This window comes from Notechis scutatus, chromosome 4 (genome assembly GCF_049901735.1).
Source record: "Notechis scutatus isolate UNSWTSFEM ecotype Mainland chromosome 4, rNotScu1.2, whole genome shotgun sequence".
Lineage (NCBI taxonomy): Eukaryota > Metazoa > Chordata > Lepidosauria > Squamata > Elapidae > Notechis > Notechis scutatus.
Genome location: NC_142012.1, coordinates 78,895,662 through 78,908,774, shown reverse-complemented (window position 1 = coordinate 78,908,774; position 13,113 = coordinate 78,895,662). Strand labels below are relative to the sequence as shown.

At 41.8% G+C, this 13,113-nt stretch overlaps 1 protein-coding gene across 3 annotated transcripts in view; it reads right to left on the bottom strand.

The window, feature by feature from the left end:
* The window catches only part of LRMDA (leucine rich melanocyte differentiation associated), an 853,545-nt gene that overhangs the window by 126,735 nt on the left and 713,697 nt on the right, over positions 1 to 13,113 (bottom strand). For 2 of the 3 annotated variants that reach the window (XM_087963895.1, XM_087963897.1), the window contains one exon: positions 1,538 to 1,622. The exons of the other annotated variant lie outside the window; for it this stretch is intronic. In XM_087963895.1, the coding sequence (XP_087820021.1) occupies positions 1,538 to 1,622 (85 nt within the window). The remainder of the gene's footprint in view (positions 1 to 1,537; positions 1,623 to 13,113) is intronic. 3 annotated transcript variants of the gene reach the window in all.

Genomic DNA, 13,113 nt, shown 5'->3' with positions numbered 1-13,113 from the left:
GTCAGAGATCACTATGAATCATTTTAGCAAGGACACTTGGAACTGCTTAATTCTCTGGAACTTTATGTTCAAGTCCCAGACTGTTTTCCAGAACTTTCAGGATCTTCTCCTAGATCATCGGAGATCGTAAGATAACCTAAAATCCAAAGGGATCATTTGTGTTTCCTGTGCATCTGCTTATAAAGCATGGAGTTCTTTCTTTGGCTGGTGCATTTGCTACCATCTGTACAATTTCCATTGAAAAAATAAACAAAAGAGAATCTCTCTGTATCAGCAAATCATGTTCACTGCCATTCGTTTCTGCGGTAGAGTAACAGAAAACACTAACTTTCACCTTTTAAAAACATAATGTGTTTGCAATATTCCCTGTACTACAATGGGAATTTTTCCATAGTCTTAACAAGGAATTCTTACATTGATATGCCATTTTTAAGAGGGAGGGAGGGAGGAGGAAGGAAGGAAGGAAGGAAGGAAGGAAGGAAGGAAGGAGGGAGGGAAGAAAGGAAGGAAGGAAGGAAGGAAGGAAGGAAGGTAAAACAAGGGAGAGAGGGAAGGAAGGAGGGAGAAAGGAAGGGAGGGAGGGAGGGAGGAGAGGGAGGAAGGGAGGAAGGAAGGAAGGAAGGAAGGAAGGAAGGAAGGAAGGAAGGAAGGAAGGAAGGAAGGAAGAAGGAAGGAAAGAAAACAAGGGAGGAGGGAAGGAAGGAAGGAGGGAAGGAAGGAAGGAAGGAAGGAAGGAAGGAAGGAAGGAAGGAAGGAAGGTAAAACAAGGGAGGGAGGGAAGGAAGGGGGGAGAAAGGAAGGAAGGGAGGAAGAAGGAAGGAGGAAGGAAGGAAGGAAGGAAGGTAAAACAAGGGAGGGAGGTAAGGAAGGAGGGAGAAAGGAAGGAAGGGAGGGAGGAGGAAGGAAGGAAGGAAAAAACAAGGGAGGGAGGTAAGGAAGGAGGGAGAAAGAAAGGATGGGAGGGAGGGAGGGAGGGAGGAAGGAAAGGGAGAAAGGAAGGAAGGGAGGGAGGGAGGGAGGAAGGAAAAAAGGGAGGGAAGGAAGGAAGGAAGGAAGGGAAAACAAGGGAGGGAGGGAAGGAAGGAGGGAGAAAGGGAGGGAGGGAGGGAGGGAGGAAGCCTATCCTTTTCTCACACTTTTTGTATTACTGATTTGTAAAAAGACTTGAAAGGAAAAGTACTGAGATTAATGCAAACAGAAACTGCAAAAGAAATAATGTTGCAATGTTTTTTAAATTTCTTGAGCTCACCAGTGACACATACCTGTTCAGAAATACTACCAGCAATTGTTCCTTTGCTGAAATAAAGAATCTAATAGATGCATTTGTTGCCAGTAGAGGTCTGTTGGAGCTGTTTTAAAATAACAAAATTCTAACTTGGCCAAATAGACCATTCTTAGAGGTGGTACATCATCCTCAGGCAGCCGACTGACTGGACAGAGTTGGAACGAAGTCTAACAATCAAATAAAAACACTTACCCTTTATAGTTAATTCACAACAATATGGTTTTGCATCAGCATGGCTGAATTTCTGTTTACCTCTGTGGTGGGTGAGATTCCTTGTTCCAGAAGGCAGAGGTGTATAGGACGTCTGAGCGGAGGTAGAAATATCTTCCATGGAATCCTGCAACAATAAAACTTGAGTAATTAATATTAAAGTGTGTACAGATACTCCTTGACTTACAACAGTTTCTTTTAATGATGGCTTGAAATTACAACATCAATCAGACTGAATCAATCAGAATAGAGCTGGAAGGGACCTTAAACGTCTTCTAGTTTAACCCCCTGCTCCAGCAGACCTTATACCATTCTTGACAAATGGCTGTCCAGTCTCTTCTTATGATGGAGCACCTACAACTTCTGGAGATAAGTTATTCCACTAGTTAATTGTTCTCACTGTCAGAACATTTCTCCTTAATTCCAGGTTGCTTCTCTCCTTGATTAGTGTCCATCCATTGCTTCAATGAAACCATGGAACAGAAGTTTCCTTCGGAAGTTGTGGGAGCTTCACCACTGGAAGCTTTCAAGAAGAGACTGGACTGCCATCCATCAGAAATGGTGTAGGGTCTCCTGCTTGGGTGGGGGTAGGGGGGTTGGACTAGATGACCTACAAGGTCCCTTCCAACTCTGCTATTCTGTCAGGAAGGAAAAGGTTCATTTAAGTTCTTGTCCTGCCTTCAGGTGCTTTGGAAAATAGGCTGACCTCCTATTCTTCTTTCTGGCAGCCCTTCAAATACTGGAATTCTACTATCACTGAAAAAAGTGACTTATGACCATTTTTCATAGTTTTGACCATTTCAGCAAAGTCAATGGGGAAGTCCGATTCATTAACAACTGTGTTTACTAATTTAACATCTGCAGTGATTCACTTAACAACCGTGACAAGAAAAGGTCATAAAAGGGGGGGGGGAAACTCACTTAATCACTATCTTGCTTAAGCAACATACATTTTAGGCTCCACTGTGATCGTAAGTCAAGCCTTAGCTGCATTCAGTTAAGCCCATGATGGCGAACCGATGGCACGCAGAGCCATTTGTGCCGGCACGCAAGCTGCAGGCAAACTTACCTCACTGTGCACGTGCATGCCTCACAGCTGATTTTCGGCTGAAAATCGGCCTTCCAGTGGTTTGAGGAAGGCTTCTGCAGGCTTTGCAGGCCGAAAACTAGGCCCATTTCATCACTTCCTGTTTTTCCAGAAATATCGGAAGTGATGAAATGGGCCTAGTTTTTGGCCTGAAAAGCCTTCAGAAGCTTTCCTCAAACCTCTGGGAGGCCGAAAAAGGCCTCAAACTGGCTGAAAATCAGCTGTGAGGCACAGTGCAGGTAAGGGGGTGGCGGGGGATGGGTGGGTGGGGATTGCCTGCGCATGCATAGGGGGCGTGGGGGGGGGGCGTGCATTGCCTTCTGGATGCTGTCATGCGCATGCAACCAAGCGCACAATTTTTGGCAATTATCATCCATTTACAATTATTATTGTAAACTGGAGTGCAGTTAGTTTCACTTTTTATGGGAAGCACCTTGGACCACTCAGTCTAGCCTAACTAAATGTTCCCAAATATAATGTACATAGGTCTATTAAGTAAAATAAAACATAAATGATTCATTCCTTTGTATTTTTTTTAAAAAATAGATAAAATATGTGATTGTAACAAAAGTTGCATAAACATAGAAAATTCACAGAACTTACGTAATGGCTTAGCAAACATCAGAACACTAAAATAACCTTTCTAAGAACACTTGGTCTAGATTACAGTTTTAAGCACACCTTGGATCAAATTATTGTGCCCAGGGTGACAAAGTTTTTCAAATCAAATTGCATTTACTAACAACATTTAGGTTGGCAATATCTAGTTATTACTGAGGCACATTTTTAAAGTTAAAGATGGTTATTTCCTGGTAAATAACATTTGGTATATATTCCTGTAAAATATGTTTTAATATTAGGCCAACTGCTATAAGCAATGTTTTTGCTAGAAATCAAAGGTGAATATCAAGCAATGAACACAAGGAATCAGTGGCAGGAAGATAATTACATGTATTGATCATTAAATGCGCTCTTACGGTGAAAATAAAATGTGTTTTTAAAAATGCAGTCACTGTTCCATTGCAACAATTTGTTAGTTTACTCAAAAATGCTTAAGATGAATTACATGTATGTCGATCAACCAATGCGGTTTCCTTGTATCACATCTTTATTATTTTTACAAATAACTCAAGGTGGTGAACAGAGCTTGCTCCTTCCAGTTTTGGTCACCACATTACAAAAGAGAAAGAGAGGGAGGGAGGGAGGGATTTTGGAAAAAGTGCAAAGAAGAGCAACTAGGATGGTTAAAGGCCTGGAGACCAACACATATGAAAAATGGTTGCAGGAACTGGGCATGGCCAATCTAGAGAAAAGAAGGACTAGAGGTGTATGATAGCAGCATTCCAGTATTTGAGAAGCTGCCACAAAGAAGAGGGGGTCAACTTATTTTTCAAAGCACCAGAAGGCAGGACAAAAAGCAACAGATGTAACTACTGTGTTTTCACAAAATAAGGCTGGGCCTTTTTTTTTTTTTTTTTTTGAGCCCCGAAAAAATGGCTAGGACGTCTTTTCAGGGGTGAATTAATCCCCCCCGCATACCAGTGCCATCTCCAACAACAGCATCTGAGTCACTCCCGCTTTTCCCCCATCACCTTAACAAGAGGAAAAAAAAACATTTTGAGGTACCTGGGAGTGCCGCGCGCTGCATTTTGGTTTAATCCCGAGCGGCTGGGTGGGCGTGAGAAGAGCCGAGCAAGCATCTCTGCTGCTGCTACCCTTGGTGCTCCAGCCTTGGGCTCTGCAAGTTTGTAAAAGTCCCAGTGCACAGCCCGTTCCTGCATTCAAGCGCTCAGGCCAAGCTGCAGCTGTCCCTCTCTCACCAGCGCCGTCCCCAATAACAGCGGCAGCAGCAGCGGGAACCGTGGAAGTTACAGAGGCGGCTCCCCCACCCGAGAAGTGGCTGAAAAGCTTCCATGGTTTCCGCCGCTGCTGCCGCTGTTATTGGAGACGGCGCTGGCGAGAGAGGGACAGCTCGGCCTGGGCTCTTGGAATGCAGGAACGGGCTGCGCACTGGGACTTTTGCAAACTTGCAGAGCCCGAGGCTGGAGCACCAAGGGTAGCAGCAGCAGAGATGCTCACTCGGCTCTTCTCACGCCCACTCAGCCGCTCGGGATTAAACCAAAACGCAGCACACGGTGCTCCCAGGTACCTCCAAATCTTTTTTTTTCCTGTTGTTACGGGGATGGGGGAAAAGTGGGAGTGACTCAGACACTGTTGTTGGAGACGGCACTTGCAAGAGAGGCGCCAGCACCGGTGGGAAACGTGGAAGCTATGGAGGCCTGAGAAGCGGCTGAAATGCTGCTGGACATCCCCACCGACACCGCCTGCCTGCTGACCCAGGTAAGGGAGGGGTAAGGGAGCTCTCTGTGCTCCACCATGATTGGCTGTTAGGAGCGGCTGATGGTAAGGCATAGCTGCCTGCGGGGCACTCCTAATGGCAAGTTCCCCCCACCTCCCCCCGCAATTTCGCATGTTTTAAACTAGGCCTAAATTTGGGGGGAGGGGCTTAATTTCATTTTATGCCTAGAAAACATGCTGGGTCTTCCTATTGGAGGGGGGGCGTATTGTTGGAGAAACACGGTAATCAAGGAGAGAAGCAACCTGGAATTAAAGAAAAAAAATGCCTAACAGTTAGGAGACAATTAACCAGTAGAACGGCTTGCCTTCAGAAGTTGTAGGTGTGTGGTGGACTCCCATGGAAAGGATGAGACACAAGCGAGTGAACTCAGGATGGGAGTCTAGAGCAATTTCTAGTGCTCCCTTTTTATTGAGAATTTTACACATAGTAAGCATTCACATTGTGGATTACAATAATTAAACATAAAACAAAGAATTATTTACAATTGTCTGAGCTGCTTGATTGTTTCTGGTGTTTACTTTTAATTTCCTTGTTTTATCTAGGTGACCTTTAGGCAGACATGTATGTATAAGGTCTTAGATTAATCATTACTCAATACTGGAGTCAGAGTTATTCCCACATCGGTGCTCCATCACTGGAGGTTTTTAACAAAAGACTGGACAACCCACTATCTGAAATGGTATAGGGTCTCCTGCTTGAGGAAGGGGTTGGACTAGAAAACCTCCAAGGTCCCTTCCAATTCTATTCTGATGGATGGATGGATGGATGGATGGATGTTGAAGTCTTCTAATCCAGCTCCCTGCTAAAATAGGAGAGTCTATACCATTCCACACAAGCAGCTGTTCAGTTACTTCTTAAAAACCTCCAGTGATGGATCATCCACAATTTCCAGAGTAAGCTATTCCACTGATTCATCTGTTCTCATTGTCATGAAATTCCTTCTTAGTTCTAGGTTGGATCTCTTGTTGATGCTCTTCCACCCATTACTTCTCGACTTGCCCTCAGATGCTTTGGCAAATAGGTTAATTTTCTCTTCTCTGTGACAGAGAGCAAGCTTATTGTCCTAAGGCAAGGCATTCAATGTTGGTCCTTCCTCATGTTCAACCTTCCATATCAAGTTCTCTACTCTTAAAAGTCCTTTTTCCTCTACCTATCCTAACTGAAAGCCCTATCAATTGTGGAACTGACCAGCGATAGGGAACTGCAGCAGAGGGATGAACAAGCCACATGCAGCTCCAGAGCCGCCAGTTGCTGACCCCTGCCCTAAACCCTGAGATTAAAAGAAATAAAAACCTGCCTATCCCAATATTCAGAACAGGAATGGAGATCTCAAGAATAGAACTAATGAAGGAAACTGACCAGGACATTTGTAGCATATGTCAAAGTTTAGCATGCAAGGTGAAGAATGGAAGACACTCATCTCCAAGAAAACTTCTCTGATGTGTCCAAGCAATCTACAACAGTATGCAAACCACAGGTGTTTTCCCTACGCTGTATTTTGACTTGTCTGCAAACCTAGGTAGTGTGTTTAAGCTTTTGTCACTTTTTTAAAAAAATGACCTATTCACCTCTCCTCTAGGTTACTCCGATGGATCAAAAGAAACTAAGCCGGTCCATTTGAGACATTTCAAATATTTTCTGCCTGCTCAAAGGCTCTTAGTTGAAACCCTGATAATAGCAAAGATTTCTCTCTAGTAGTTTTAATCTCAATTTTGGGCTGTTGACAGTTTGATGATAGCTTTTCTTAAAATGACTGGAAGGAAACTCTGCCTTTTCAGCAGAATACCACTGACAGATCAAAATCCAAGAACTTTTAAAAAGGATACTGGAGTGAAGGGACAATTTAGCTTTATTCTCTATGTTAAGAAAAGCAGTTGTTCACAGGCCCTCTTAATGCTTTTCTGTATATAATTCCCTGTCCAAAAAATAATAATAATACAAGAGTCTCATTACCTCTCCACAGAGTCTGCGGTTATAAATGCTAGTTAATTCCACGCTGAAACTATTTTGCAAAAATTACAACTGGCTGAACACACACAAATACACACACACACACACACACACACAGGGAATACTGCCTAACCCAAACGGCCCATTTTCAGCAACAAATGACACAGCGCCTATACTCATTTTCCAAACACCAGTTGTAAAGAAGAATTATATGCTTGACTATTTGCCACAATATTTGGATACCAAAAGGATTGACAGCTCGCACTGTGGACAGTTTTGACAATCACACTGGAGGTTTCAGGTGTGTTAGAAAAATGACCATGAATGGAACTTGATGACTGATACAAAGAGAGAGAGAAGAGTAGGGAGATGCAAACAAAAATTAAAAGTTACTTCTTTTCAACAGTGGGCAAAGGATTTTAAAACTATGTTTCATTTAGCAATTTATTACAAATGTAATCTAGAGTAACTGGGTTCATTTCCCAAAGTTTCTCTCTGGGTATTATTCTTATACCTGTATCTTGTAAGCGATTGACAAATCAAATCAAATCAAATCAAATCAAATCAAATAAATAGATAGATGATAGATAGATAGATGATAGATAGATAGATAGATAGATAGATAGATAGATAGATAGATAGATAGATAAAAGTATACCAAAAATTGCTCCTTTTTTCTTTTTTTTCCTTTTTTTTTTTTTTTTGGCACATCAAGATATCATCTTCGGAAATTGCAAGTGTATTGTGGTGAAAATGCAATAGGTTAGATTCAGATGTAAAAGAGACCCAATTATATACCGTATAGAGGACTCCCTTCAACAATATTTTATAGAATATATATATATATATATATATATATATATATATATATATATATATATATATATATATATATATATATATATATAGATAGAGAGAGAGAGAGAGAGAGAGAGAGAGAGAGAGAGAGAGATGATTTATAGATAGATAGATAGATAGATAGATAGATAGATAGATAGATAGATAGATAGATAGATAGATAGATGTTCATCCCAAATTGTAAAGCTAAAAGTCTGTAGAGATTCTCAGTCCTCCAGGTCATGGTTGTCCCAAAGGTGCTTTTTCAGGAGGCAACTGGAATTCCTTGTTTTTTCTTTTGAAGATGTTTCGCTTCTCATCCAAGAAGCTTCTTCTGCTCTGACAGGATACAGACTATACAATTTGGGATGAACAGCCTTTAAACGGTGTGGCAGTAGGAAGGGATTTCCAGAGGAAAAAATTGCAGACTACAGTAACCATTTGCATTATTCAGGTGACCCTGAGGACACAGATAAACCTCCAAGCAGCCTCAATGACTCTCTCAAACGATGCAAATGACCAGCTGTCTGCAAGGAATATAAATCCTTCCATTCTCCATGATGCAGTCAGAGCTGAAGAAGCTTCTTAGATGAGAAGCGAAACATCTTCAAAAGAAAAAAAGAAGAAAGTCCAGTTGCCTCTTGAAAAAAGCACATTTGGGACCTACAAAGAATATTTCTTGATTCTATAAGTAAGATCCTCCAGCTGTTAGGCAGCCCCATTAAGAACTGTAGCCCTATGATCACAATTCTATATTAAGAACATGTTTTAGGTGTTTTGAGAAAATTAAAAAAAAACAATTGTTGGTTCTTGATATCTCCTTTTCTTTTATTCCTTGATTTCCCCAGTTTTAAGCCTGCAAAGACATACCATCAAAGTATAGGAAGATAAAGGACTTTTATAGGATTACAGAGTTGATCATTATCTAATTTATTGTTATATATTTGCTGCCAGGGTGCGGTGAATTATTGATGGAGAACCTATTGTCCGTTTTTTTTTGTCCCCAGGACATATAGAATGAGTCTTAATTCAATTTTTGTTGTTAGCTGTCAGATTTACTACAGCAAAATATTGGAAAAACTAAAGAACATCTTTTCTTCCAATCAATGGTATTTAAAAGTGTGGGAAATAGTCTGGGCTGAAAAACTAACAGAACTGCGAAGTGTCTTGAAAAGCCCTTAAGTTAAGAATGGTTTTATTTTTATTTTGTCACTCTTTTTAAATTGGCTGATGAGGTAGAGAGAACACACACACACACACACACACCACCACCACCACCATGTTACTCATTCTTTAGGATTGTAGCTTCTTCTTGAATCCTCTTAACTTTAATTGTTTTGTATTTTTTTAAAATCTTTTTATTATGTTGCCCAGAGCAGCTATAACATTGAGATGGGTGGCATAAGTACTTAGCAATATCCCTTGGACTTTATACCACTTCATAGTGCTTTCACAGCCCTCTCTAAGCTGTTTCCAGAGTCAGCCTATTGTCCCCAACAATCTGGGTCCTCGCTTTACCGACCTCAGAAGGATGAAAAGCTGAGTTAACCTTGAGCAGGTCAGGATCAAACTCCTGGCAGTGAGCAGAATCAGCCTGCAATACTGCATTCTAACCACTGTACCACCACAGCTCTTTAAATAAGTAAGTATAGTAAGTAAGTAAGAAATACATAAATATATAAATGAATGAATCAATCAATCAATCCCCAATTGTGTATAGTTACCATGGGCCGCACATAACCACACATGACTGTACCTTGGGAGACACAGCATAGGATAAAACAGGTAACACTGAGTCCAAAATTATATGGAATAGCTTTTTGATCATTAGATATCATTCATATGAAGAACAGTTGCACGATCTAGATATGTCTAGACTCTAGACTAATGAAGAGAAGGACCAGGGGTGAAATGATAGCAGTGTTCCATTATTTGAGGGGCTGCCACAGAGACGAGGCGGTCAAGCTATTTTCCAAAGGACCTGAAGGCCAGACAAGGAACAATGGATGGAAACTGACCAAGGAGAGATTCAACCTAGAAATAAGGAGAAATTTCATAACAGTGAGAGCTATCAACCCATGGAACAGAAGTTGCTTCGGAGGTTGTGGGAGCTTCATCACTGGAAGCTTTCAAGAAGAGACTGGACTGCCATCTGTCAGAAATGGTGTAGGGTCTCCTGCTTGGGCAGGGGGTTGGACTAGATGACCTACAAGGTCCTTTCTAACGCTGTTATTCTCTTCTGTTACTGTACTTCCTGGACTGTCTCCTGATAGAGTGGAGCTGCCTATGAAACCACTGTGACTTGGGTTTCTCCCTGACTGCATGGCTGCTCCTAGATGGAAGCAATGGTCAGGGCTATCCTTGATCAGCTTCGACTGAGACATCAGTTGCATATTTATTGGAACCACATGGCCATGTTTGTCTTTGTCGATACATATCAGGATTAGCGCAATACTTGACACTCAAGAGGAAGTCTTTGAAGACCACTTAAAAGCTTCAACTATTCCAGAATGCCATAGCCCAGATGTTGAAGCTGAAGTTATCTTTTGCAGTTTGTCCCAAAGGTGCTTTTCCAAGAGGCAACTGGACTTTTTTGTTTTTCTTCTGAAGATGTTTCGCTTCTCATCCAAGAAGCTTCTTCAGCTCTTACTGGACGGTGGGGAATGAAAGGATTTATGCTCCTTGCAGACCGCTGGTCATTTGCATTCTTTTAATGAGTCGTTAAGGACACCTGGAGCTTTATCTGTGTCCTCAGGGTCTCCTGAGTGGTGCAAATGGGTGTAGAGCAGTGATGGCGAACCTTTTCGGCACCGAGTGCTCAAAGCGGAACATGCATGCATGCACATGCATGTGCCAATGCTGGGTGTCAGAAATCCGAAGACCTGCTGGCTGGTGTGTGCATGCCTGTTTTTTGGCCATTTTGGGGGGCATTTTCAGGCTGTTTTTCGGGTCATTTTTGGCTGTTTTCTTTGGGCATTTTGGAGGGCATTTTCAGGTCATTTTTTTGGCCCAGGAAATGGCCTGAAAAAGGTCCGAAAATGGCCCCCAAATGGCCTGGTTTGGGGCCATTTTTTGGCCATTTTCCAGTGCTCCGGCACCCACAAAGTCCAGTTGGCCGGTGCTTATGTGTGTGCCATAAACCAGAAAAGCAGCTGGCAATACCCACAGAGAGGGCTCTGCGTGCCACCACTGGCACGCATACCATAGGTTCGGCATCACAGATGTAGAGTCTTCTTGGATCTGCTGAAAGGACTATGTTGTAGGCTGGAGGTAGTCTACATCCAGTCAGAGCTGAAGAAGCTTCTTGGATGAGAAGTGAAAGGTCTTCAGAGAAAAACAAGAAAGTCCAGTTGCCTCTTGGAAAAAGCACCTTTGGAGCATGACCTGGATGATTGAGAATCTCCATAGACATCTTTCTCTGTAGATAAAATCATTTAACAATTTATATGAGGTATCAAATTAGGAAGGCTGTGTCCCCCACCCCCCAAACTTATAAAATATATTGTAATCTTATACATTTGTTTCACCTCCACACAGAGAAGTCCTCTTCTACCCATTGCATCTGATGGTCCTTTGATTCCCCCTGTTTACCAAGTTTATTGGTCAATTCATCTCTCTCAACCGAGGATCAAGTTCCTTGAATCTAACAAAATGAGCTTTAATCCGGCAAAGCTCAGGCCACAATAAATTTTGGGGTGCTTCAGGTGTCACCAGATTGGGGCTGTTTTTGTTGCAGTGAACTAACACAACACTCCCCACCGAAAAGCTGTGATATAAATATTGTACAGTTGACAATTTAATTTATCCGCTTCAAGGAAGAAGGACATCTGCTTTTTTTAGAAGAGGGACATCGATCTTCCTTTCTGCCAAGCTACTGCAAACTTGGTTTCAAAAGAGAGGAAGGTCAGGGCTTGTGCAGTGATTTATGACAAGTAGCTGTTGTGTGTTGGAAGGATCCAACAGGTGGCATGTCATTTTTGCCCATATATATATTTTTAACTTTGCTTGCTAACAGTCCAAAGAGCTTATTTTTAATTTTTCATAACTGCAATGCCATAGGATATCCCTGGGAGGCCCTCACTGTTGATAAACCTGTAGCATAAATTAGTTATAGAGAGACATTTTAATTAGGAAAGAAATACCAGCTGGATGACATTATCAGGAATGGTCTAATCTTTACTGGCTTAATGAGAAGACCTACTAACCCTACAGAAAATGGAACTTGTTTTCTGGAGGAAAAGAAAAAATCAGACATTTGACCATGGCACTAAAGAACAAATAAGTGTTTCATTAAGGATTTTTTTCATGGGTGGGGGGGTGAACTTTCATGATAAGTACTCTTCAGATATCCCCTAAACAGACTAGGCTGTAACAATATGCTGACACTTGCTAAAACGGTCACAAAATATATTCTGAAAAGAGACAGAAATGGCTTTTTTTTTTTTAGGCAAATGCAACTCATTTGAGCTGGCAATAGCTGATCTTGATGGATTGCAAACGATTTGATGGGGAGAAAAAAAAACCTGAGCATTGTTTCAGGCTGAAAGGCAGCAAGGATTTTCAAGCTGAGTTAGAACTAGTGAAATTTTTTCTCCTATTCAAGTATAAATACCACCCGTGCTTAAGCAAAATGAGAACCAGAAATGAACTGGGTGGGGTTCAAAGGCTGTTCGTGTCAAGTAGACTTCTGTGCAAGCCTTCACGGATAGGATAAACCGAGGACGTTCAGGAAATGTACACGCACTGCGTCATAATGGAGAAACAATCTAGTTGAGGACATGCTTAAAAATATGGAACTGTTAGGTGTGAAGAATCGGGACCACACCTGAAGTTCCCAGTTAAACTGATTTATTGCTCGTGCCTATGCAAGGAATTTAGTAAGACCACACTTGGAATACAGCATCCAGTTCTGGTCACCATAATATAAAAAAGATGTTGAGACCCTGGAAAGAGTACAGAGAAGAACAACAAAGATGATTAAGGGGCTGGAGGCTAAACCATGTGAAGAACGGTTGTAGGAAGTGTGTATGTCTAGTCTATGAAAAGTAGGACTAGAGAAGACATGATAGCAGGGTTCCAATATTTGAGGGGCTCTTACAAAGACGGGGAAGTCAAACTATTTTCCAAAGCACTGCAAGGCAAGACAAGAAACAATGGATATAAACAAATCAAGGAGAGAAGCAACCTGGAACTGAGGAGAAATTTCCTCATGGTGAGAGCAATCGACCAGTGGAACGGCTTGCCTTCAGAAGTTATGGGTGTTCCATCACTGGAGGCTTTCAAAAAAGAGACTGGACCGTGAATCGTTCCTTCTCATGAGGTGACCAAAGTCTTTGACTTTCATCTTCAGGATCTGGCCTTCTAAAGAGCAGTCAGGGTTGATCT